At 49.0% G+C, this 27,023-nt stretch overlaps 1 protein-coding gene across 2 annotated transcripts in view; it reads left to right on the plus strand.

Annotated features, from left to right (window-relative positions):
- The window catches only part of COL22A1 (collagen type XXII alpha 1 chain), a 292,457-nt gene extending 276,679 nt beyond the window's left edge, over positions 1–15,778 (plus strand). For both annotated transcript variants that reach the window (XM_046641629.1, XM_046641628.1), the window contains 7 exons: positions 367–402; positions 3,503–3,547; positions 5,957–6,136; positions 7,820–7,886; positions 10,507–10,689; positions 12,551–12,628; positions 14,609–15,778. In XM_046641629.1, the coding sequence (XP_046497585.1) occupies positions 367–402; positions 3,503–3,547; positions 5,957–6,136; positions 7,820–7,886; positions 10,507–10,689; positions 12,551–12,628; positions 14,609–14,796 (777 nt within the window). In that variant the 3' untranslated portion in view covers positions 14,797–15,778. The remainder of the gene's footprint in view (positions 1–366; positions 403–3,502; positions 3,548–5,956; positions 6,137–7,819; positions 7,887–10,506; positions 10,690–12,550; positions 12,629–14,608) is intronic.
- The last annotated feature ends 11,245 nt before the right edge of the window (positions 15,779–27,023 follow it).

Here is a 27,023-nt window from a genome sequence, read left to right on the forward strand (position 1 = left end):
TTTACTGGTGTGTTATATCACACACTGTGTGCGTGCTTCTCAGAGAGGCCTTCCTACCACAATTAGATGATTTGTCAAAGTGATATCCCAGAGGCCCTCTTGGGGGAGTCACAGCCATCCCAGAAATGAGGAGCCCAGAACCCATGGCAACCCTTCCCATCCTGGGACTCTTTTTTTGCTTTCCTTTACACAGACTGACCAAGGACCAAAGAACCCTGTTTGGGATGGCGTTGGTTGGCCGAACCATTGATTGTTGTCTTTGCTGGAACATGACTTGAGTAAAAATATCTGCTTTGAAAACAGTCATGTTACTTGCAATATGCTGATGTTGCAGAGTCAACTGATATTTTGTTTGTTGTTTCCTAGGGAGAGCCAGGAGAGAAAGGAGTCCCAGGCAAGGAGGCAAGTATCACGCACTCTTCTCCCCTTGGTGACCCTTTCCTGTGGGAGGCACAGGGCCAGCTTCACGGGTGGGCAACATGTGCAATCTCATGGGGCTCTGCGCTTAGCAGGGCTCCCGCACTTGCTTCAGTGTTCTGCTGTCACTGCCTTAAAGGCCTTAATCTCTTCTGAACAAAGGTCCACATCTTAATTTTGCATGGGGCCCACAAATCATATAGCCAGTCCAGGGGTGCCATCTTGATATATCTTTTTCACTTACCTATCTCTCTGTATCCCGTTCATTGACAAAAGCTGACAATGCTGACTTCACAGTCCCTCCCAGCTCTGTCCAACTCTCCATCTCTACCACTAGGACCCTAATCTGGTCTGTCATCATCTTTCACCTAGATGATTGCAGTGACCTTGTAACAAGTTTCCTTGTGCCCAGCCTTGCCCCTCTATAGTCCTTCTCTGCCCAGCAGCCAGATGGGTTCTCATGTTCTGTTTGTAGAACACACGTGAGATCATGTCATTTCCAGTTCAGACTCCGGCTCTGTCCTCCCCTGGCACTCTCAGTGAAGTCCAGATGCTCCGACCCAGCTCACTACCTCTTCTTCTCTAAGCTCTGGTCCCTCTGGCCTTTCAGTTCCTGAAATTTGCCAAGTTCTTTCCCACTGGCTCTCTTTTCACAAAGCCCATACCCTCATTCCCCACCCCTTCCCAAGCCCAGTCCTACTCATCCTGAGGTCTGTGCTGAAATGTTGCCTTTGTCTACTTTCCTTGACCACCCAAATCAAAGAAGATACCCCATTATCCTCTGTCTTATCACCCTGCTCTGTTCTGCCCAAGCCCAAGAGCCCAGCACAGAGTAGGTACCAAAAATATTTCATGAGAAATGAGTAAAAGAATGAATGAATGCCGAGAAAGGAATTCTATGGTAATCCGCTTATCCATTTCAAAGTCCACACACTCCCTCTTGAATGAGTAAGCACCATTTTCACTCTGTGACTTTGGGTTAATTTCTTAACTGGGGGAGGGTAGAGGCTGACTTCCGTGAAGCCAGATCAAATGTCTTCATATCTGGGAAGCATTGCCCTCTGCCCCAGCCATGTTTTCTACTCACGGGGCATATTGCTCACTCATTGATCAGTCACTGTTTCCTCCTGCTCACTGGGTTGAGTGGAGGGAAACACTACCAGCTTTCGCTTCTGAGGACTGCTGCCTACACTCTCTGGCTCCCAGTTTCCTATCAGCTAAAGTGCAGCCTCTGAGCAGGTACCGAGGTCTTCCCCAATCGGACCCCACTTTCTCTTTCTAAAGTGAGCTTCTGTGTCCTGCTGCCCTGTGCGCACCATGTCCCCGGTTCCCATCAACAAGGCTTGGTCCTCACTTTTCCATCCACCTGGTGGGTCTTTCCCTACTGCCTCTGCTCTGTTAAATCTTATCTGTCCCTCAAGGTTCTGTGCTTCCTAACACGGAGAATCATGCACTTTCTCCCAGGGCTCCCAAACCAACTTTCGGTACTTCTATTACAGAAATAGACCTGTCTGCCTTGTATAAGAATTTGTCATGCCCACATCGGCCTCTTAGCCAGGCTGTGAGCCCATGAAAACAAGGGCCATGCCTCATGCCTCCCCTCTGCAGAGGTCACAGAGCCGAGTGTGGCCCCTGCATCAAGTGGATGCCCTGAGTGGAGCTGGGACTGAAATGACAGATTCAGCCCCAGCTCAGAAGGGTTGGAGAGGGTTTGCTCTCTTGACTTTCTCCTCTAGAGAATCCTTCTGTCAATGGAGCAGGAGGTGGGACATGAGCCCTCGGCTGATGGATCCCACATTCCAAGCCCTGCAGTTTGTATTTTCTGAACACCTGCTAAGCGCAGAGCAAGGCTGGGGATGAGAGCAGAGTGAGTTGGGAGGTGAATACGCACAGGCCCTGCTTTCCAAATGCTTGTGGTCTAAGAGGGAGGCAGACAAGAACCCACTGTCATCTCATCTGGAGAGAAAGGAAGTTGGGTGTCAGCCAGTGGCAAAGTAATACATGTGTGAGGAGGAACACTGGCCAGAGGGATTGGCCAAAATTTGCATGGGAGGTGGCAGAGCGGCCGGGGCAAAGAGGAGTAAAGAGACATTCCAGGTGGAGAGGATACCAGAAGCAGGGACGTGTCCTAGCAGTGGGGACTGCAGGGCTGTGTCCCTGGCCCCAACGTGGCTGCCTTCCAGGAGGGGCTGTGGGAACAGTAGAGGACCCCTACCTAAGTGTTGGGTGGTCTGGGAGGGCTTCCAGGAGGGGAGGCCTGAAGGCCAGGTGGGAGTTGGTGATCCAGACAGAAGGACAGTGTCTTAGTCAGCTCAGCTGCTATAAAATTACACAGACTGAGTAGCTGAGACAACAGACATGTATTTCTCACAGTTCTGGGGCCTGAGAAGTTCAAGATCAAGATGCCTGCAGATTCCCTTCTTTCTTTCTTTAGTTGCCCTAGTGGCAACCTTGTCTTCAGGCCCACCCTCCCTGATCCCATCATGAGGTGACACCCTTATGACCTTACCTAAACCTTATTACCTCCCAAAGACCCCACTTCCCAATACCATCACAATGGGGGCTATGGCTTCAACATATGAATTTCGGGGGGCCACAAACACGCAGTCCATAACCAATGGGGGGCCTGCTACAGGCAGAGGGAAGATGACCAGCAGAGACCATGGAACAGCAGAACCACATGCTCCCCGCATCAGCAAGTCATATAAGTCATTCGGTTTGGCGGGAGTAGAGCCAGCCAGAGCGGCAGGGACAATGAGAGCATATGGAAGACCAATCCATGCAGGGTCTCCTGGTGTGTGAAGGGGAGTGGGATTTATTCTGAGAGTGGTGGAGGAGGAATCCTGGAGGGCCCACCCATGGGTTGGCATCCTTGGTCCAGGGTGGGCCTTGGAGGAGTGGAGAGAAGCAGACCAATGCCTGCAATGTCTGGACCAGCAGCGAGAAGCTCTTGGAGGACCTGATTTCTCAAGATCCCTTGTCCTCAGCACACAGGATCATGTGGAAGAACTGGGAAAGGCAAAGATGCCAGCACAGGTGGAGTGGCCGTGGTTCAATGACCATCCTCCCTTGGATCTCATTGCAGGGTGTTCCTGGGAGGCCCGGAGAAGCAGGACCCAAAGGAGAAAGGGTAAGTGAGGGAAGTGGTCACGGAATGTGACCTTCTCACGGTGGCCAGGGGACTTTGTCCAAAGTGGTCAGTGACCAGCGAGGCCTGGAGAGCTGGCTGGTGCGGTGGCTTCTGTGTTCATGAGCCCCACAAAGGGAGGCTCTTTTCCCTCCGATATTATCGTAGTCAATGTTGTTGTTTTTTTTTTTCTTTTTTTTTTTCAGTTATTTTAAGGAGTAAAATCATTGCAATTACAAATTCAAAGGCAAATGTTCCGAGACTTTGACAGATTTCCCTCTCTCCATGGGCCAATGCCTGAGCAGGACGGGCTCAGCTCAGAGAGTGCCAATTTGCCGGGAGCCATATTTCTTGCTGGAGGTGACAAGGGAACAGATTTTCCCATAATGAATTGCCTTGGTGCCACACTCAGAAAGCCTTTCTTTACATTTCATTCCTCCAGAAAAACAACAAGGGAAAAATCATTATTTTTGGCAGAAACGCCAGTGGGGGGAGGGGAGCGTTCTCACTCTCGTGACGATGGGGCCGCTGTCTTTGGAGGAATGAAACGTCTCGTTTGCCCACAGTCCTCCATTTGGTCAACCATCACTCTGTCACACTGTTGCACAACATCGATGTCACCGCCACCCCACACCCCACCCCCGGCTTGTTTTCTGTGGTCCTGGAGAGAATTTATCTCGGCTTTCCTTGCAAGCTGGAGGGGTGTGGAGCCAGTTTCTCTCACAGGCCAGAGGAGACAGAAAAGTGGAAGCAGAGAGTGTCAGGGACTCTCAGCCCCTCTGCATCTCTCTCCCTGCTTCCTGCTGAGTGGCTTTGATTCCTCTGTCCTGTGGCTGTTGTTTCCTGAGGATGGAGCCAAGGAAGAAGGAATTGAGGTACCCCACGCTAGTGTCACACTCACACGAGTGCCCCCGGGAGCTATTGCTGTGGGGGTGTTTTGAATTTTGGTTGGGTGCCAGGGAATTAGAGCACAAATATGAATTTATCTCAGACCTCATCAATAAATGGAGAGCAGACTTCGCTGGTTAAGTGGTTTAGTGGAACACTGCCAGGGAGCGGTCAGGCTCCCCATTCCTTTGCACTCCTGGGAACATTTGAAATATGGCCGGGTCCTCTCACCGCAAAGGGATACTGGGATGTTTAATGAATAGGAAATGCTGGACCACAGATGTGATGGGGCTTCGCATGCAGGGGCTGGGACCACCAGGACCCTAACTGGCCCTGGAACCTAAGACCACGCATGGATGACCATGACCTCATGAAATGCGTCACACCTGAGAAATTGAAATGACCTCCTCTCAAATTTGGCTACATTCACTTTTTAAATAATTCACTGCTGGTTTTTGTTGTTGTTGTTGTTGTAAAAGCAAGACAGACACATAGTTAAACAATGCAAATTGCGAAAAACGTGAATGCAACAGTAAGGAGGCACCCTTCCACCGTGTCGTTTAGTCCTCATCCGCTTCCCAGGGCCCCTCACTGTGCATTTGCTTTTTATCTTTCCAGAGTTTGTGCATGCAGAACCGGGTGGGTGTGTGTGTGTTATCAATATGCACACACCTTTTATTGACCCCAGAATCTGTCAGATTTGATCCATTATTTGCTCCTTTTGTTTTTCCTCTAAGCACACATGTGGGAGATGTCTCGTAACCAGACAGTCTTCCTTTTCCGGGGCTGTGGGTCACGCAGTAGCGACGCCACCTTTCCAGTTACCGTCTGTTTCTCTTCTTTTTCTCCTTGTTCTCCCCTCTCTCTGCTACATGCCCTTGTTACACCCCGAGGCTGTTAATGTAGCCACCATATTTTGAGACTCACCGACAACTGCGTCAGACACACAGTAGCACATAGGGCAGAAGACTGGATGGTCCTGTGGTTGCCGTGGTTCCCAAAGCACTGATCCGGGACTTTAAACTTTGCATCAGTGATGGGGAGAAAAGGGTTCCAGGCAGTGTCATCCTCTATGGACCCGCTCAAGCTGAGAGAAGGGAGTGAGAGATTACCTGTGAGTGAGACGCTTCTGTCTAAAGAATGCCACTGTCCCTCCAGTTGACAGAGAGCACCCTGGGGTCGAAAGGGGCCAGCAGCTCCGGCAGGCAGTCTTGGTGGCTGGCCTTCTCTAGGTGGCGAATGGAGTCGTGCTACTAGGTGGAGCATGGGATAGGGATTTGGAAATGGAGTTCTTGTCCTCTGCAGACTGCCTGTGTGACCTTGGGCAGGTGGCTTTGTCTCTCTGGGTCCCATGTCCTCGTCTGACAACCAGCTCTGAGACACAGGTCTGCCAGGACTGAGGTCTCCTCTCCAGGGCCCAGGAGGCAGGGAAGTGGGGGCCCGCTCCCGCGGCTGCGGCAGACCTGTCTACCCTGGTGCACCTTCCAGTCCTCTGCTTACTGACACGCCTCCTTCCTCTTCTAGGGAGATCCCGGGGTCAAAGGTGACAAGGGAGCTCCTGGTGGGAAGGGTCAGCCAGGGGACCCTGGGATTCCAGGCCACAAAGGCCACACAGGCCTGACGGGCCCCCAAGGACCACCTGGAGAGAACGGACCGGCTGGACCCCCGGGGCCTCCAGGCCAGCCAGGATTTCCAGGACTGAGGGTAAGGATGCTGGTGTTGCCTCAAACTTGGGGCTCCTCTGGGCCTAAGGGGACACGCTTGGCCTTCAGAGGGGCCAGATTATAGATCCCAGTAACCTGTGTGACCTGCAGCAGGTTACTTCCCCTCTCTGAGCCTGCCCTTCCATATCTGCCAAAAAATGTAAGGATATCTTCTCCTAACAGGTTTGTTTGATGATGAAGTGAAATAACACACATAACTTAAGAAGTGCCCAAGAGTAGATCCCTTTCCTGTTCCACCTCCTGTCCCAGTGTAAGGAATCCTCCTTCCTTAGACTGCAGAGCTCTTCTGCCCCAGAACCCTGTGCAAAGGGCACCTGAGAAGACGCAGCCAGCTCTGCAATCTCAGCTTCTCCTCGGGACATCTCGCCATCAGTTCGATGCCTGGCTTTGCTTCTCTTCTCTCTGCCCACCCAGGGTACTCGCTCTTCTCTCTGGGTCTTGTTTTTCCCAAATGAAAAGGAAAGGCTTGTTTAGACCAGGGTTATTTTTTCCTTTGACCAAATTTTATTCTAGTGGCAGAACTCTTATTTTACGCAAACTTGTAACATTGGCTATAGGAAGATAAAGATTGGTCCTGGTAGAAGTGTTGCTGAGGGCGGGTTGCCCAGTCCATGTGACCCTCCCTTTCCCCTCTCAGCAGGCCACATGTCCTCTGGGGACACTCACTGTCCTCATACCATGGGCTTAGGGGATCTCCAGGGTCCCTGCCAGCTTTGATGCTCTGCAGTCTGTCACTTCCTGGTGGCTTGAGTTTCAGCCATCCTGAGAGAGGTTGGGCAGCCAGAGCCTGTCTCTCTGCCAAGTTCAGGGAAGGGGGCTGGAGGACTTGGTGGGCTTCCAAAGGCCCCTTGGGTCCTTGCTAAGTCCTCCTAGTCCTGCTGCTGTGGGTAGCCATGGACATTCTGGGACTATCGTTAAAGATTACTGACTAGAAAAATAAAGAGAATAAGGGAATGGAATCCATCTCATGCTGGGCCACATGCCGGATGCTGGGGCTGCAGAGTTGAGCACAGAAAGACCCTCACTCTTGGGGACTGGACACTGCCCTGGAGGAGTCAGACAACAAGGGATGAGCCAATATGATGTGACAACCGCTTTCATAGATTCTTCTAAGAGTCATATGTCACTGTGTGAGCCTGGAGGCAGCGCTCTGCTTCTCTGCCCCTCAGATCCATCAGCTTCTCCAAACCAAGCTCCAGGACTGTATCAGACACCTGTGTAGGACCAAGGAGACCAGAGCAGGGAAAACCAGACCCTGGGAACCAGAACAGCCAAATGAAACCTGATCCTGTGAGCTGAGCCCTGAAGGTTGACAGGACTTTGGCAGGGGGAGATTCGGGGCCAGACGGCCCAGGTCCAGTGCTTGGAAAGTGGTTTGTGCAGGAGGAGTAACAGCTAAGGAGTGGAAAGGGTGTGGAGGGAGGGGCAGGAGGGGCCTCAGAGAGCCCAAAGTCTAGGTCACTACATAAAATGGGACGATGCTGCCTGGGTGACAGAGTAAGGGGAAAGTGAGTCCAGATGTGTAATGGACTGGACTAGGAAAATGGGGTACGAACATATGGTTGGTATTGCCGGTGAGCCTCTTGGCTTCCTGAGCCATCAGGGATCTTGGGCGGCAAGAGTTACTGGGGAGATAAATAACTCCACCTTCCCTCCCTCCTAGGGGGAATCTCCATCGCTGGACACACTTCGGCGGCTCATCCAAGAAGAACTCAGCAAACAGCTGGAAAGTGAGTAGCTGGACTTTATCATAGCCAGTCATATGTGGGCCTGGGTGCTTTTAAGAGCCTGGGAAGCAGTCCTTTTATTCATCCATTGGTACTTCTGCGACTTGGTTTAGGAAAGGCGCCTGAAGAGCAGCTCAGGTATAGAAATCAGGATTAAGGAGCACCGTGCAGGCTCCAGCCAGCCTTCCTGACAACAGACCCCTCTCCAAACTTCTCTGTGGTGAAGCTTGAATTACTCCTATTTGATTACTTCTAGTAGGGGCAGCTCACCATCAACAGAACCAGGTCTCCCATGATCAGTCATTTATTCTGTGCGTTCAATCACTTATCTAACCAACAAGCAATTTTGGTAGGCCTGCGGTGGGCCTCACAGAACTCACAGTCCAGGGGAAGAGGTGGATAAGGAAACAGATAAGGTGGCTTCAGTACAATAAGAAAAGGTCTGTGATTTAATTTGGCACAGAGGGCATCGAAAGAGGACAGATGACAGTTCCTAAGGTAGCTCAGAGGGCAGGGAACAGATGAGGGAAGGCTTCTTGGAGGAGGGGCCATGAAAGCTGAAAGAAGGCAGGAGACCTCAGTCCTTTGGGACAGCATGTGCGAAGACCTTATGGGGAGCAGGCACACACAGTGCTTTCAAGGAACTAGAACCCTCTTTAATCCTAGTGCACTGGAGTTATTGTCAAATCCCACAGTCTTGCATGAGCCTGGTACATAGCAGATGCTCAGGGAGGGAGAAGGGCAGGAAGATAATAGTAATAATGACAGCTTGTAGGGCTTGCCATATGTCAGGTGGAGTTCTGAGTACTTGCACATGTTAACTTGTGAAAGCATCCCACCCATCTCATGGGGTACCTACAGTTGTTAAGAGGAGAGATGCTAAGTAACTCACTGGAGGCTGAAGAGGTGGTAAGTGTCTGACCAGGGTTACAAGCAGGCAGCCTTGCTGCAGAATCCTTGCTCTTAACCACCATGTTCCCACTTCCCTCGGTGATGGAAACTGTTAGGAGAAGAAAGGCACAGATAACCCCGTGGCAAGGAAGATGAGAAATCTATGACTGTTCCTAGGCACAGATGGACCAAAGGGGAGGGCACAGTTGTTTATGTGGTCGTGTCTCAGACAGTTATCTTGCACCTACCATGTGTCAGACTCTGAGTTGGGTATGGGGATGCAGCATTGAACAAGGTGACCCTCATCCCAGCCTTCTTGGAGTGTCCAGGAGAGCATGCTCCATCTCCTTTCACAGGAGAACCAAAGAGAATTACCTGGAGCAGATGGCAAGGAGTTGGGTTTTGGGTGAGAAAGGGAGGGAGGTGATGAAAAGAAGAAAACCAAAGGCTAAAATGGTGGATGCCGTTGGGTGGGTCTGTCCTGAAGTCTCCTGTCTGGGGATCTCCACATTCTGCCTTCTGGGTGTTAGATTTATCAGTGACAGAAATGGCCTCTGCCCTGGGGAAGTTTCCAGCCCAAGAGCAGGGACAAGACCTCTCTTGAACACGTTCAGATGGAGCATCTGTTGGGCTGAGTCCTTTCTTCCAAACAACCTTTGGAGGAGGAAGCATCAAGTCCGCTTTAAAGATGAGAAAACCAAGACTCAGAGAAGTTAAGCGGGTTTCCACAGGTCTCAGAGCTACACCACATCCTCCTGCCACCTTGTGTGAGAAGAAGGGGAGCAAATCACTGGGGCACTCAGAAGACCCTGACTCTGCCTTGGTCTTACCACCGAAACCCAGGGGACTTGGGTAGCACCCCAGTCTCTCTGGGCTCAGTCACATCATTTATGAGATGAGGGGCTTAGCCCGATTATCTGTGACTGTATATCAAACAAAGACAGCTCTTGTGGGCCATTGGATGGACACTGCATCCCCAGTGCAATAGAAAGATGTGGCAGCCAGCAACTGGACCTCTGGGTTTTTTAACCAATTCTGTAATCTTAATACTTTAGACACATAAGGGTCATTAATGACATCATATCTACCCCTTTGGTTTAAAGATGAGGAATTTGACTTTCAGATAAGTCATTAAATAGCTTTGTGTAAGCCACTTAAATCCAACCCCCCCAGCCTCAGTTTCCCCAACTCAATTACTACAACAACAAGTCCGTCTACTGCTGCTGATGCTGATGCTGCTATTACTGCTGTCAGTCCTGCTGTGATTGGAGCAGCCAGCATCCACGGAGCACTTACCATGTGCCAGGCACTTTTTTGCATGCTTTATCTCATTATCTCATTACTCCATTGTCACAACAACCCAATGGGGTAGCTGTTATTTCATTGCCTCCCTTTTATAGAAAATGGAATGAAGGCTAAGAGAGGTCAAGTGGCCTGCCTAAGGCTGCACAGCTGGCAGTGGCTGCACTGGGATCCCAGCCCAACAGCCTGGCTCCAGAGGCAGTGATAGTTACCATCAACTGAGTCAGCCCCTGTGGCCGACCCCAGGCAGAAGGGTCACGTACAAGTCTGCACACGTACTAAGTGGTGTGCTGCTGGTGTAGTTTATATTGGTGTTGTTCTGTGGTTGTTAATGTCTTTCCATTTCTGAGCTTTGCCGTGAGTTGCCATCCTGTCCTTTGTCCTTTATCTCTCTTTCATGGAATGCCTCTCTATTTTTCCTGCTCCATAGCCAAACTCGCCTACCTCCTGGCCCAGATGCCCCCAGCGCATGTGAAGGCATCTCAAGGCAGACCTGGGCCCCCAGGACCCCCTGGAAAAGATGGGCTTCCGGGCCGGGCGGGCCTGATGGGGGAGCCAGGACGGCCCGGGCAGGTGGGTCTGGAAGGACCCTCTGGACCAATAGGTCCGAAAGGTGAGTGAGGACCTGGACGAGATGTGCTTCGTAGACTGCGGGTGGGCTGAGGAGCTGGGGTGTGAGGCGCACACTCCAGCTGCATGTGCATAATTTATTCCATTCTCATCCCTGTAGCTTGGTAACATCCTGAATTTTGGCATCATATAATTTTTTCATATGTATAAGGGGTTTTCATACTTGACATTTTTGCAAAATTATGCTTCTGCCAGGAAGATTGGATCAGTTCCCTCCTGCTCTCTTGTTCTCTCTCCATCTCCACTGTTCAAGTTCAAGGGAGTGATACAAAAAGTCCCTTTCCCCTTCTGACCTTAGAACTAACCGAGGAGGGAGACAGTTAATCTCCAGGTAAATGGGCATTAAACACCAGCTGTTTTGAAAAAGTGGCTTGGAGCTGCAGCTAAAAATGGCTGCTACCTCTCCAGCTCTCAGGGAGAGTGCCTTACCTGGACATAGTGGTCTGGACAGGTGAGTCTCTCCTCCTGGGCAGCGCTGGTCCCACTTCACCTAATGCACGGTCGCAGCAGGTCAGATCGCACTCTCTCTGCTGGTAGACAGATGTGACAGCGAGGAAGGGTCTGAAGCCATACTCACCAAGCTGGTCGTTCACTCCTCTCTCTGGTGAGAAATAAACATGGGCTGGGCAAAGAAGCACGGGGTGTGCCTTCATCTCCACTTAGAGCCTTGGGGTTAGGGAAATTGCAGCCCCTAACATCTTCTTTCAGTCTTCTCTTCCTGAATTCTTTATTCATTCATTTATTCCCTGCAATGTTTGTCCTTACTGAACTTTTTATTAAATTTCTATGTAAGTCCTGCCTATATTGCTTCATAAAACAAAATTCATGAAATAAATGGCCATAAGAAAGCATAAAGTATGGAAAACATCAGACTGTGACAGAATAGTGACCAAATGTAATAATTATAAAAATAAATAAGAATGGTCTACAGTCTCTATGAACTTGCAAAATTTCAACTTGGATTACAAAAGAAAATATAACATTGCATATCGGAGATATTCTGGAAATAATGTGGCCCCCAAAAAAAGTGAATGATGAAAAAAAGAAGTTGAGAGAGATAGTTTACTCAAATCTGTACAGTATTAGCTCAAATATAATCTTAACTATCCTCCCAGAGGCAATGGACCCTCTCTCCTCTGAACATCTGTTGTGGTGTGAAATTCCTATCATGGTACTTATCACATTCTGCTTCATATTCGAATGCTGTCTGTGCCCTCCTGTTCCATCAATCTTACTAGATTTCGGGCTTCCTGAGAGTAGAGCCATGTCTTAGGTATACGCCCGTATGACCTGGGGTGCTAAATTTGCTCATCACCCAGTTCCTTCTTGAAAAAGGGTCTGGTAAAATGCTTTGAGAAACTGGGGAAGTGTAGACATGTGTGAGTGGATGTCTGTGAACATGTGTGTACGTATGGAGAGAGTGTGTGGGTGTGTGCACTTGGGCCCTGTGTCTGAGTGTGTCTGTGTGTGTATAAGGGTGTATGCATACATTTGCTAATATGTGTGTGAGTGTGCATATGTGTGTATGTAATTGAGAAGTTATGCACTGGAGTGAATATTTACAAGTAAATCTGTGTATTTGAACATGAGTTTAGGAGGGAATGTCCATTTATTTTTATGTTCACGTGTATTTCTACGTGGGAGTGTTTGTGTGTGTCAGTGTATGTGAGTGAGTGTGTGAACAGGAATTAGGGGTCCACTTGTGGCGTGTGTGTGAGTAAGGGTGGCTCTGAGGGAAAGGCTGCAGCAGCACGGTGCTGGCCTTGCCCCTCCTGCAGGGTGGGACCCCTGTCTCTGCGCTCATCGTGGGTCTCCACCACCAAAGGGCATGTTTTTCTCCCCAGGGGAGCGAGGAGCCAAAGGTGACCCGGGTGCACCTGGAGTTGGCCTCCGAGGCGAGATGGGGCCTCCTGGGATCCCAGGTAGGCATGGTGTGGGAGCCTCAGGGTGAGGGTGGCCCTGCACCATGGGTGAGAAACACACAGGGGCTCTCCTCCCGCACCGCCACAGGCTCAGGAACAGCCGGGAGAAAGGATTAGGTTTAACTGACGAGGAGACAAGAACACTGACTTGTTTTCATTAAATCTTTCTAAAGTGCCAGCTTCTTGACGTGCTAAGAAAACTGCAGTATATCCCATGAGTTCTCGAAGAGTATCCCGGGAATTAAAAATCCTATGACATGGTCCTGACCAAAGCTAATTTGGGGTAAATAAGTCTGGACAGTCCTGGGAACCGGTCTCCATTTTAGTCATTCCTAGTGCATGTTAACTTCTTACATGTGCTGAGGCACCTTGGGTAAAAAAATAATGTTTATTTTGTTTAAGCCAGCATTTCCCAAACTCACTTGATGGTGGAACCCTTTTTCTTTCACGATGTGCTTGTTCATACCCCATTCCTGTTTCTTAGCACGCATTTTGGGGAATGCTGGCCGAGAGGCAGAGTGGCCAGCACTCCTGGCTTGTCTGGGGCTGAGGGGGCTCCAGTTTAAAAACCTGGACAAGCTGGTTATCCTACCTAGTGGCTGCATGGGAAGATCCCTAGATTGGAGCAGTATGACGTCCCAAGATGAGGTGTAGAAGTAGAGGGTGGAAGAAACTAGACTAATTGTTAGCAAACTCCACCTCACTGAGGCTTCCATTTTTATTTAATTCTAGTTGATATGGTTACCTGAGATCATTTCTTAATATTAGGCCTGTAGATAATTTCAATTTTAGTATTTGTATCCTCTTGATTTTTTAAATTTCCTACTTTGGACATGTATTGTTATCCTCATGAGAAGATAACTAGAAATACATTATAAATATTTATTTTTGACAGTTTACTTACTTTCCAATAACTTATTAAGAATATTTTTAAAGTAAGGCAATTTCAAATAAAGATTAAAAGGCAGAACAGAAACCATTTAGAAGGGGCAAACTACTGTACCGGTATGAGGCTGAGATAGTGACCCTACTCCAGTGGTTCCTAGATGAAGGAAGGAATAACACTGCTGATCTCAAAACTCGGTCTACGCAGGACTATAGATAAAATAACTACTACCACAGCATTCGTGAATCTTAGACTTCATGAAACATCTAAAGATCTTTTAAAGGGAAAAGTCTACATTTGTTTATTTTATAAGGGGACTCAGATTTTCTAACATGGTGATTGCCAAGACTTAAGATGCATTATCATTGGTAGGATTAACTCCAGCACTTAGCCCTGAGCTTCTCAGTTGCCAAGACAGAAAGAGAGATTGGTTGATTATGCATGATATTATGATGCTTAATAGGTGGAGGCATAGAAGTTTGTCTATAGGTAATATTGTCTGGGTCTAAATTTGGGGCTATCTAAGTGTCAGTCACATCCTACTTACAAAGTCTTCGACTACAATTGCAGAATAGATTAATGTAGTCCAAGTATATGGTTCAAATTTAACATGTAGATAAAGCTTAGAAACTATAGAATATTTGGGACAATAATGGAATGTCACTAGCTGCCTCTAAAGACAGTTGAATTGAGGCTCGTGGTTAACAATGAGGACTTGGCCTCCCACTTCCAATTCAGACGCATCTCCTAGAACCTATAAGAACATAGATGGCCTGGTTTCTCATTCGCCTCATTATGGAGAACATGTTCCCTACCTGGCCTACCCTTGTTTACTTCCCTCCAATGGCACTCTGATTACTGTATATGTCCAAACAGTTAGGACAACCCCTTCTCCTGTAGATTGAGGTGCTCCTGCTACCCAGTGTCCAAGTGGACCATTCTAATCACTCAGGGCAGAGCCCCCAGACCATGGGGTAGTCTCTCTGAGGATGTTTCAAGTCCTCTGTTCACACTGAAGGAAGCAGTGAAAGCAGGGTTCATTTTCTCCAGAAGGACCTTCAACCAACTACTGTTTCTTTTTCTCCTTGGGCCAGGTCAACCCGGGGAACCTGGCTATGCTAAAGATGGGCTTCCTGGGCATCCCGGCCCTCAAGGGGAGACAGGACCAGCTGGACATCCTGGGCCCCCTGGCCCACCTGGACCCCCTGGCCAGTGTGACCCCTCTCAGTGTGCCTACTTTGCCAACCTCGCTGCCCGACCTGGTAATGTGAAGGGCCCCTAGAAGATTCTGGAACACCAGGAGATGGCAGTGGATTTCTGAAACTTGAACTCAGAGCCTGATGGGAAGCCAGAGGTCTTGAAACACTTCAGCCATGTGTTTTTTCTTTCTTTTATCATTTGCTTTTGTTTATTTTCTTGAGAGACCTCAAAATTATTAAAACCAACAGATGCTGCCGGTCGGTCAGATTATTATTAATATTATTATTATTGTTAATTATTATTATTATTATTTCCTATGATAATGCTTTGTGAGATTTTTCCCCTCTCCTCTCAAGTTGGGAAAACTTGATTTGTGGGACAGTGCATTGTTTTTCTCAGTTCTTCTGACAGCCCCCGATCTGAAGTGTAGCTGCCCACTTTAAGAAAACTCTTGGTGCTATGAAACACTGACCAGACACTTGCCAACTTGACCTCTTTCCTCAAAAGGAAACTTTAAGAAAATGCAAAGAGTTACTATTATTGGTCGTGCCCAGAAGTCACCCAGGGTGAAACTATCCAGAAGTCACCACTTCCCAGGAGAGACAAGTGAAGCAGGAAGAGAAAGAATTTGCAGACATGAAGAATATTTGCGCCTCCTGATGGAAAGTGCACACAAAGAGGACACAGTTGGTCCTTTGGGAGCAAATGTGGCCACCTTGGTGTTTCAAGCTTACAGAAGTGAAATAATAGCACTTGGGTTGGCAAAGCTTCATGGAATCCTGTGTCTAGGCCAAAGATGGGGAAGCTGGTATGGAGAAAGCACCCCTGAGAGTTAATTTGGCTTCTAAGCTTTGGATAGGACTCCTTAAAGCTCCTCACTGTGGTTTCACTCACTTTAATTGTAAAATAAGGGGTCTGGTGACCACTCCCATGTTTTCCTGATGGTGGGCAATCGGCTAGGGCACTGGCCAGAATTGGCAAATCTGTGCCTCCAGGATTCTGCCTCTGAAATAAATTGCATTGAGCGTATGTGTGCATGTGACATGCCTGGCATGAAAAGGTGCTCAATAAATCCTAGTTTTCTTCTCCTCAGTTCCACGTGATGACTCCTTTCTTATCTCCTTCATCCATCTGCATGTGACCCCTCAAGGACTGGGATGAATCATTTTCCTCTGGGAGGCCTAGCACAGAGCCACATGTCCAGTCCGTGTGCTGAATGCACAGGTGGGTGGGTGAGCATGCGTGGCTACGCTAGTTCCAGGCAATTCATTATCATACCCATCGTTGGGACCACTCTACATTTTACATTACGGATGAAGTCATTTGGATGTGCATGTTTATGCAGGATCAAAGCGGGGAAAGAGTGAGGCAGGGTGGCAAGTTGGTTTCAGCAAGACTCAGGGCCTCATCCTGCCAAGGTGCGTCCAGAGGCCGGGTAATTTAACAGTGGTCTAAAAGAATACTCTTTCAGCACTCGTTCATGTCTTGACTGATTAGTTGATTGACTTATCCTTTCATTTGTTCATCACCCAAGCAGTCCCCACTCACAGACTAAGGTAGCATATGCTTATCAAGCCCCTTCTTTTTATCACCTCCATACTAGATACTTCTAATTGATTTGGGAACCAGGAGTACAAACATCCAAAGATGTTGGAAGTTTCCATGTGTAGAAAATTATTATTGCAATGATTTTAAAATAGGATCTAAGACCTACACCTCTTGCTCAGTCGGTTGGTGCTGGTTCTGGTGTTTGATGGGTGTTAGGTTCCAAAGGAAGCAGTGCCTGTCGGTGCAGAAGGAGACGACCTCCTTCCTGAGCCTTCTCATATTTACCATCTCAGTGTATTCTCACAAGTGTATAAGACACATGGATGTTATCGGAATATCCTTTTCCATTTGAAGAAACAATCACAGGCACCTTAGAAATCCTCCAGTCCAGGGACTTAGAAAGTTTTGACCATGATCCACGGCAAGAATTACAATTTCTTTGTGACTCAGTAAATGCATACGTAAATATAAAACAAGAAGAGTTTGACGATATGATATTTATCCTGACCACACACAATGCCCTTTAACATTACTATTCTATTTCATTGAAAAAAATGCTTCATAGCCCACTAAATAGAAGTCATGACCCCCTAATGGGTTGCAACCTACAGTTTGAAAAATAGTGCTCTATCTAAAAGGAAACTGAGGCACAAAGAAAGCCCATCTCAGACCACAGAGCCCTGGGGAGAATCCATTTCTCTGATGCCCTGAAAGTTTTTTTCTCTTCACATTTCATCTTGCTCTTGTATTTTAAGCTGTTTATCGTATGCACTAAGAATGGAGTTGGAAGAAGGGTTTTAGCCAACAGAAAGAAGGATTTGGGTAAGACCGAAGGCTGTTTTGATTATTGGGGTTCTCAGACACTTGAGTGGGAGCCAGAAGGGCCATGGGCATTCCTCTTCTGGGATCTTGGACACCTTCTCTTCCCGGTATGGCTGGGAGTGGCTGTGTCTGTGAACAGCAGGATGGATGCATCAACTGTACTCATTCCCAGCACAGGGCTTGATGGGTTCCTGAAAACAGAGATAAAAGAATCAGCAGCATTGAGTATTTTGATAGTTTCCAATTAAATTATATTAAAATGGTAGACAATGGAAGTATGTGGGGGGAGGAGATTGGGGAGTGGACTCAGAAGACAGGACATTTTCCTTTCCCTAGAAAACATCCATCAGCCTTGACAGGACAAGTCCTCCAGAGAGGAACATCCGAGCACTCCACCCATTCTGATGGGCTCTTTGGGTCATGTTGATCGATGTGCTGCTCATACTGATGATGCTCATGATCTCAGGACTGAGGACCATAGAAAGTCAGAGATATGGGTTAAGAGAAATGTCACAATAGTGTTTTTAAACTTCTTCTCTGAGAGCCCTGGGCATTCTGGAGGGGCCTTGCCAGTTACCAGGAGGAGAGAGGGATCAAACGGGGGCTTCAGTGCCCCCCAACCAGGAAAGTTCAGATTGCTTCTCTTTGTGCTTTGGAAAGCAGATGTTTTTCATGTCCACATTGCATTTCTTTGGTACTACCCTGATTCCAGCGTCCCTAAAGTGTACAGTCCTGTGCATGGGGCCAGAGTCCCACCTCAAGTGTCCATCACAGTGCTTCTCCACTCTTTGGCCTCACGGTTCTCTCCACTGCCCTGGAAGGCTTTTCTGCCCAGAAGTGTAGGAAACTTAACTACCCTCGCGGTGACCCTCAGTCAGTGGGGGATGGAGGCCACAGGTGAAAGGCCTCCAGCCTCCCTCACTCTGGAAAGGTCATTCTGAGGTGCAATTCATGTGGTTTCTTGGACTGTCCCCGGGGCAATGGGGCCCTAACAGCCCACAACAATGACCGGCTTGATAATGCATTCTTATGGCTGTCCCTGCTTCCCTGCCTCAGTCTCCCAGATAAACTACGTGCTCCCGTGTCCTTGGATCAGCCTCTGCTTTCAGGGAAATCACATTGTGGTAGATCTCCACAGACAGTCCCTTGTGAATACAGGATTCCTGAGCCAATGCAACTCTTCTATAGACCAGGACATTGGAGCATCCAAGGGGCATGGGCCTGGCCCACGTTCTCACAGCAAATGTGGAGCAGGCATGCACAGGAGCTCTGTGCTGGGGCACGTCAGTTGGCCATTTCCAGTCACCTGGGACAGTCCCCAGGACCACCAGGGTGGAGGCACCCTCACTTGCCATCAGCTGTTATTGTGTTATGTCTAGTTTACATGACAGCTGCTTGCCCAGCATGCAGGGTAAGGCGCAGTCTCCAGGAGGCCTGTCCTAACCTCACACTTGCGTTTACCTGCCTGGGCCCCTGCTTACCTTGCAGAGCCTTTTGACATGAGTGCTGGTAATGTCATCAGTGCTGAGATCTGGGGGTCCCACCCAGTCAGTCATCATCCTGGGCAACTCAGATGAGAAACTCGGTTCTTCGTCAGCATAGAAAAGCATCCCCACCCCAGGCCACTCTTTATTTTCTTTGCTTCTGAGATCAGAGCTCACTTTCAGTTCAAGGATGTTTGTTTTTCTTCTCTTTCTCATGGCTTACTGGGATCTTTCAGCACATAGTAGCAAGCACATCTCTCCACTCCTTCCCCACCTCTTCAGGACTGGTTATTCTGCATTTTGGTTATAATGGTTTCCAAAATACAAAATCCAGAAGCCATTTAGGGAAGGAGCACCCATTCATAGGTGACTCTTCAGGGCTCAGATGTCCCCTGCCTCCCATAGGAGGGGCAAAGTTCAGGTTCAGGATGTCTAAGTTAGCCATGCATCCTCAATTCACTGCCATGATCTTCGAATGCTAAAGGCCTCCTCTGAGCCCAGGAAGAGTATGATGTATTCAGTGAGGTGGGACAGGATGCTGTCAAAGGCCATATGACAGGACTGGAGCTTTTCTCCCTTTAGTGTGGCCGTGAGAGGCTGTTAGCTTCGGTGTCACCCAATGTGTGAATGAAGTCCCAGCGAATGAGTGAAGGACAGGGCCAGAGCCACTTCAGTGAGAGCCCTAAACTAAGTGTCAAATAGAAATCCCAGGGTATTGAGAGAGTGGAGTCGGAAAGTTCTAGATCGTACAAGCACCATCAGATGCAGGGGGACTTCCCACAGACCTTTGTCCTAACATCTGCTATGCACAGCACTAGGGCACAAATGTGTCAGGCGGTAGCTCCTGCCCCCAAGGAGTAGTCATCTGGTGACAGGGGTGGATAGCACAGCACAAGGGCCTCAGGCCAAGCTCTACAATAGGCTACCAGGTGGTAGATCTGGTGTCCAAGATGGGGCCTGCCTGGGGTGGGCAGGGTGCGTGGAGGGTACTGTTCACCAAGAAGATGGAATTTAAGCTTGTCCAGGGCATTGTGAAATGCAGAGTGGAGGATGTCCCGGCATGAAAGAACATTGCAAACAAGGACCAGGAATGTCTAGAAAATCACTGCTAATCAGAGTCAGAAGCCATCCTGGCAGTCATGGGCCGGGGCTTCCCTGCCGCTAGTCCAGGGTGCAGTGGTCACTGGTCCAAGCCCGATGGGGCCAGGATCCAGTGGGGTGAGCTGCGCAGAAGGCCACAACCAGTATGTCCCATTTAAAGGACGGTCTTTCATTCTGAGACTGGGATCTGGCTAATTTCTAGCATTTAACTTTTAGGGTTTTTTTAAGGTCTTATACTATGAGAGAAAGAATATGTGTGAGGGGAAGGAGAGAGTAATAGTTATTTGTGTGTTTGTGTTTTATATCCTTACCTGCCAAAATAAAGACTGGGCTCTAGTATCTTCATATCAGTTCCCAAGATTTAAAAAAAACGCAAAACTCCCAGTTCATAATTCCCACATCTGGGAACCCCTGGTGTAGTTCAAATCCTGATTTTTTTTAACAAATGGGAAAAATGAGGCTCAGAAAGAAAGAGTGATTTCCCTCAAGATTATAACCATGGGGTACAAAGTCTTTGGGTACAAACTTCATCCCATATGTTCAGTGAGCCCCCAATATGCCAGATGATCAAATTTTACAGAGAAACTTTGCTTTTAACACTATAAATTCTAGGACCTGCTCCAGAATCACTGAATCACAATCTCTGGGGGATGATATTAGTAATTTGTTTTGAAAAGTCTCCGCAAGAGATTCTCAGCCCTGTGGGGTCTGGAAACCCCCACCCTACCCCTCTCAGCCTGAGCAGTCTGGTTGCCTCATGCCAGACCAGTTTCCAGAGTAACAGTTACTTCAACCCAAGCCCAGAGGCTCAGGGTGTAGGCAAACCCAGAACTTGGCCAGACTCCGACACTCCTGAAGATTTTAAGACCTGCAAAGATGAGATCCTTCATCTTTATCATCTGACAATGCAGCTGTGTGTTTGGAATGAACAGATAACCCACGTAAGTGTCCCAGAGTTGGGCTCAAAGCTGCTGTCTCCAGCATTTTCCAGCCAACATTTACTTTCCACCTGCCAGCTGTTGCAGCCAGAGGACCCATCTCTGCAACCTTCACTTCTTTTCTTGGAATGCCCCAAGGAAGGTGCAGAGAGTGTTGATTCTGTGCCCCGGAAGGAGAAGTCTTGGTGCCTGGCACAGATGCTCAATAGACACACAGTAGGTGTTCAATAAAGGATAACTGAGACCAGAGGCTTCCCGAAGACTTCTGGGTGTGTTTGGGATACAGAGCTTCTCCTGTGTGGGGCTGATAAAAACTCACTGTCTTCCAGATGGAGGAAAGGGAAGAGTGGAAGCCTGCCATATTGGTCTTGGCTCAGGAATCGCTTTGCCCGCCACTCAGGGCATGACTCTGGTTTCTTGTTGAGGGCAGGTTGGAGGATCCTTGATCAGAAGCCCTCAACCCCTGGCTTCTGTGAGCCAGGATTTGCAAGAACTCCCCCTGATTGAGTTCAGACAGGCTGCAGAGCTGAGCTGCCCCTATTCAGTTGTTAATTTGCCTCACTCAGGTCCTTATGGAGCTGTGCTGGTGAGCAGGCCCCCCTGCTGCCTTACACACTCTACAGTACAAACCTGGGGATCTCAGCTGAAGAACTGAATACGCTTAGTGTCAGTTTCCTCCTCTGTTAAATGGAATTAACAGGTACTTCACAGGATTTGTGTGAGGCTCAATTTTTTTTCTTCCAGCTTTATTGAGATATAATTGACACATAACCTTGTGTAAGTTTGAGATGTACAGTGTAACAGCTTGATATAAGTATATATTGTGCAATGATTACCATGGTAATGTTAGTTGACACATAAAAGCAGGGTAAACTGGTCCATCCTTTACAATCTTCCCGTTTGTCATCCTTTAAGAGCAATTGAGTCAACCTTGCTCATTTGTTTACTTAAATCCTAGTACAGAAATCCTTTCTTTCAGGCCAAATAGTGACTTTACATGTTGTTCAAAGGATGTTCCTTTAGGTTTTATCATTTATTCCTTGCAACACACCTACACAGGGCTGGGCATGGCTCTTTGCCCCACAGTCATCAGGAAACCATGTCAGAGGGGTGAGCCCACCTGCCCAACATCACATACACTTGCTCACTTCTCCAGCTCCCTTGGAGGATCACGCTGAGGGACCAGGGGGCCCGCAAACTGCGGCCATGGTCGGAGCTGACTTTGTCTATTCCCCACCAGTGCTTTCTAAGGAGTAAGTACATTCTCCTGGCTATACACAGAGGACAAACTAGACGTGTATTTTTAAAAACGCTTCCCTGGGAAAAGGGATACCATTTATTAAATTATTAAAAAGAGGGAGTGCCTTTCTGGCTCATTTTGACATGGCTGGGGAGGTGCAGTGGGGCAATCATTCTGTTTCTCTGCCTTTTCTTTTCTTTCCAATTGGGAAAATCTATCTTCATGTTCCTTTTGTGATGCTATTTTGTGAAGTCAGGGTTATGAGTGTACCATGTGTGGCTGTAAATAGTAAGTTATTAAAGCAGTTGGAAACCATGGCACTGGCTGGGAGGTTCATCTGGGAAGGGAGAGAATGTGAAGGAAGAGATGTTTCTGACATCAAGACATTTGAGACCTGAAAAGGTGCATAAAACAAAGCAATACCTGACGCAGACCATTGCCAGACCAATTTCCCATTCCTACAAGCTGTCCTCCTAGGGAGTTGTCGGTTATTGTCTTCGCCTCTTATAACCCTGAGGTTCGAGAAATGGAGTGAAAATGAGGATGCCAGCCCTCTTCTGAGAGGTGCACATGCAAGGAGGTCTCATCCTGACAATTTGACCTTTGACTGCATAATTAACCAAGATTCTTTGTGTCCGACAGGACAAGCTGTTGCTATGGAGACGTTTTTGAGGTTCTCCAGCCCTGGCTCACCTTGGTTGCCTTCTGGAATGTTTCCTGTGGTCTGGGAAGAATGGAGAACTTGGCAGGGATTACTGAGCTGGCTGCCTTTCAGAGCAGGTCTTATTCCCCAATGGTCTCAGCAGACGGAGATACAACAGACAAAGGACGTGGCCGAGACAGGGCTGGAAGACACGTGTCCACTCCCAGATGGCTGCTCACTCTTTTAAGCTCAGCAGACATGGCGCCAGGGGCTGGGGACAACAAGGTGAACAGGATACAGACCCATTCTCGTGGGTGTCACAGTCTAGAGGGAATGGTATATAATTAACTCCACAGCACTCTTCTGGGGCCACGCACATGGAGACAGACACACAAGGAAACGGGCTTTACAATTTAATTTCATTAGTGCTATGAAAGATAGAACCTATAGATATTCTGGAAAACGCTACAATAAAAATAAAAACATTACCATCTGCCAGTCATTGTGCCTGCTGTGTGTGGAGCCTGCACAGTTTCTCTCACAACCCTCATGTCGGGGGCAGGTGTTTTAGCCTCATTTTTATAGTAAGTACGTGGCTACTAGAGGCATGAGGTCAACAACAATCAGTCAGCAGTCGAGTTCTGTCAGAAACACGGGCTGTGGTGCCCAGCTTCTCCTCCTACCCAGCCACCCCAAGCAGCAGCCATGGGGTGCTTCATTTTCACTCCTGCGTCCAGTAACCCCACCACCTCTTTTCTGCAAGACACCACACTGCGGATCTTTCCATTCTGTTTTTCAGCCCTGTTTTCAAGGAACAAGAGTGGTCTGATTTTGATGGGAACCTGTTGAGATGAACAGGAACCTGCACACCCTCTGGTGGGGGAGAAATGAGTTGAGGCGCCTGCCCAGGCCTCTGGGGCCTTGAAGAAGCTAGACTGGGGAATCTCAGGGCTCAGCTTACTAGAAGGCCAGGCGTTTTCTGGTGCTGGTCCTGAAGGGAGGCTGGAGAGTGACGTGGGCATCCTCTGGCCATGGAGCTGGATGACCACTCCCAACTCTGCCTTTCTCTCTATTCAGAGAGAAAAGGTGAAATCAGCTCCCAGACTACTCTCTGTGGGAGCTTCCCTCTCCTTGTTCTTCTCTAGAATCAGAACCAGAACCGAGAGAGACGTAATTTCATCAGGGAACTTGGAAGTGCAGGGGAGGGATGACAGCTGCCCTTTGCAGGGCAGCATCACCAGACATGCTGCTGAGAGCTGGTCCTTCCCTCGCCCTCCGCAGTGGCCATGTGCATCCTCTCCTGCCTGCTGCTCCTTCGTTCTTGTTCCCTTCCTGCTCTTCTCCCTCCCCTCTGCTCTCAGCTGGCTCTCTCCTTTTCCTCACTCCCTCCCTTCCTTCCCTCTCTCTTACACTGCTCCCTTTACCTCCCCGTCTCCATCTCTGACTCTTTGCTTCATCATTTCTCTCCAAGATGGGGCTCCCAGGGTTTTGTTTCCCATCTCATCCTTCCCTCCCTTCCTCTGCTCATCCTTGACTACTCTCTGCCTGCCCCTCCCTCCTTGTCATCCTCTTACCTCCTCTCTGGTTTGCTTGCTCTCCCCATCTCTGACTCTCCCCCTTTCTGTGTCTCTCACTCTCCGCCTCTCCCTCTGTCTCTCTTCTTTATCTCTATCAATTCCCTTGTCTCTGACAAATTCTGCCCCTTTCTCCCCACCTTTTCAGTCTGTCTCTGTGTTTTTGGCTCTCTTGGTGTCTCTCTGCCCTTTTCAGTCTCTCTCCCTCTACTTTTCTCTTTCTCTTTATACATTTTCAGCCTGACATTTTTCACATTACTGGCTTTGCCCAGCCTTGGGCTTTCTCTTAATCTTCCCCTGGCTCTCCTCCCTCCGCCTCTCTCCCCTCTGCCTCCCAGCACCTGCCCCCTCCCCTCACCTCTGCTCTCTCTTAGATGCCCCTCCAGGACAGCCCCTCTCCAAAAAACTTCCCAGGCCCTGTTTTCACTCCTGTGTGCTTGGAGCCCAAGCCGAGCCAGCCTCAGTTCTCTGGGCCGTCGTGGCAGAGACCTGGGGATTTCTTTAGCAGGGAAGACTCTCCCTGCCTGGAGCAGGAGTTCCCTCCTGGGGAGAAGCTCTGAGTGGTTGGAGCCCCCACTCCTGGCTTGCCCTCCAGCCCTCCCACTCATTGCACAAGGATGTAAGATGCATAATACTTTCTTTACTAGCCCAGAGCTGCACAGTTTGCTCTTTTTCCCCTGAAGTCTAAAGCAGTTTGTTGCAGAGTTAGGTAAGAGTCTCTTTGCCCTCTGGTGAAAAGAGGCTCTTAGCTTTGTTTGATGAAGTGCGTGCTTGTCGAGGGCTTTTCTCTGTGTAGGGTCCATTTGTTAGAGCCTTTGCGTAGGAGGCTCAGGAAGCACGGTTACCAACAAGCGCATTCTCTGTGTCTGGAATTTTAATGGAATTGGTGATTTTCTTATACAGACTCACTTCAGGACTGAGGAACGGAGATGGGCCTTCCTCCCCATCTTGGTTGGTTGGTCCCAGCAGCCTCCATTCTCTCTGAAGCTCCAGAAGGAGGCACATCCCTCCCAGCTGTGTCTTGCAGCAACTCCCAGGCTCCATGTCCAGAATTTTCAGAGCACATCCATGCCCAGATTTGGAAGCTGTAGGGTGGTGACTTGCACTCCCAGCCCCTCCTTGCAGGCATGTCTCTGTGTATGGCCATCTGGTCTCGTCTGGATGGCATGACAGGCGTTCATGGCCTGGCCTCAGCTGCCTCTCTGGCCCCAACTCCGAGGATTACCGCCTTCAAGTCCTTCTCCCAATAGCTACACCCAGGACCTTCAGGTCCCCCAGTGTCCTGCTGTTTCCTGCAAAGGGTGCGCCCTCTGCCAGGATGCCCTCACAGTTGTCCACTTCACCTTTGGCCCCATCCCCCTGCTGGTTCCGCTACCTGCCCTCGGAGTCCACTCAGGCTTCATGGTTGTAATGGAGCCTGTATGTGCTCAGTCCCACTGCTTCAAGTCTTTGACCCTCACCCAGACACTGACAATCCATCCCCCGCAGCCCCCCATGGAGGCTGTCCTCACCCACTGTGGCTTTGGCAACCTGAGTGGGCTGACCTCTCCATCACACCTTGTGGATGCCCTTTCAGCCCTCAGGGAATCTAACACCCACCCTGGGCATCTCCCCTCACCCTGCTTGGCATCTGTGCTTATCTGTTTTCAAGACTCTTTCTCATTTGCCCAGTGGAATGCTTACCACTCAAGGACCAAAATAGACCCGTCTCAGAGCATCATCCAGTGAGTGGACTCAGACAATGGCCTTTCTGTGCACAAAAGTCTGCCTGACCACCCAGGTGGGAGCAGAGACTGACCCTGGGAAGGCGGGTGAAGATCTGCTTCCACCCTGTATCCCTGGAGCCCTGCTCTCCCTTTGGGGTCTCTTCCTTGAATTCTACTCCCCTCCCCAAGCCTGGGAGATGGACACTCTCCATTCCCAGCCTCTGCCCAAGATGGGGCGCATTCCACCTTCTGCAGAACTTCCCTGAACACCTGAGAGAAGAGAACATTTCCAGATGCCATTTGACTAAATACTGAGACAAAAGAGGAAAGAGATACAGAAGATGCAAGCGGCGCACAAAGGTGGGATGTTCACACTCTGAGGTTCTATTCAGATCAGCTATACTGCAGACCCTGAGGACTTATCCGGCTTTTGCTGCCCGTTCCTCTCACCACCAGTTCATGTCTGCATGTGATGGTCACCTCCTGAAATACTGCCCCCTCAGAAATGTGGAAAAATCTCAGATACTAAGATGAAGGTGCTTCTTCATTCCAACACCTCAGCCTCTCCCAGCCTTCTCCTTCATCCATCCCGAACTACTGCCTTGTATAGTCCTGCTTCTCTCCTGCCTTGATGGGCACCAGTGTTGTCTCTCTGGTCTCCCTGTCTCAGTCTTCCTTCACTCATGCCCCCAGAGTGCTCATCCTAAAGGCTCAGTGCTAAAGAATCCGCTCCCAGACTCAACGCTTTCTAATAACCCTCTGCTGCAGTCCCCACACCCCAACCTTGATGGGGCTCCAACTTATGCCCAACACTGCTAGTGTCTTTCACAAATGCGGTTTCATTTAACTCCTTTACCTGCACTGTGAGGCAGGTTTTATGATGAGCTTTTGCAGGATGCAGACACTGAAGAGGTGAAATGACTTGTCCAGGATGAAGCAGATGCTGAAAGGAAGAGTTGAATGAAATCCGGGCACCCAGATCCAGGTCCAGAGCTTTCTGTTTCGACCCAGTTGAGAGAAGTCATCCCATCTGGGGAAGGGGCTGCCTTCTTGCCAAGAGTATTACATTACCGGCTGTGCCTTCCAGAAAACGTGCTGTTTCCCTCAGGTGGGGTGGATTGGTTTTAAAACAGATAAATATAAGGAGATAAGCTAGGGAGAAGCCTCTCTCTCCTTTTTCCCCTCTGTAAGTCAATTAGTGCTTACTTGGTGAGAACCATTTCTCCGCCAGCACTGAATGACACACAAAGAAC

This window comes from Equus quagga, chromosome 16 (genome assembly GCF_021613505.1).
Source record: "Equus quagga isolate Etosha38 chromosome 16, UCLA_HA_Equagga_1.0, whole genome shotgun sequence".
Taxonomy (NCBI): domain Eukaryota; kingdom Metazoa; phylum Chordata; class Mammalia; order Perissodactyla; family Equidae; genus Equus; species Equus quagga.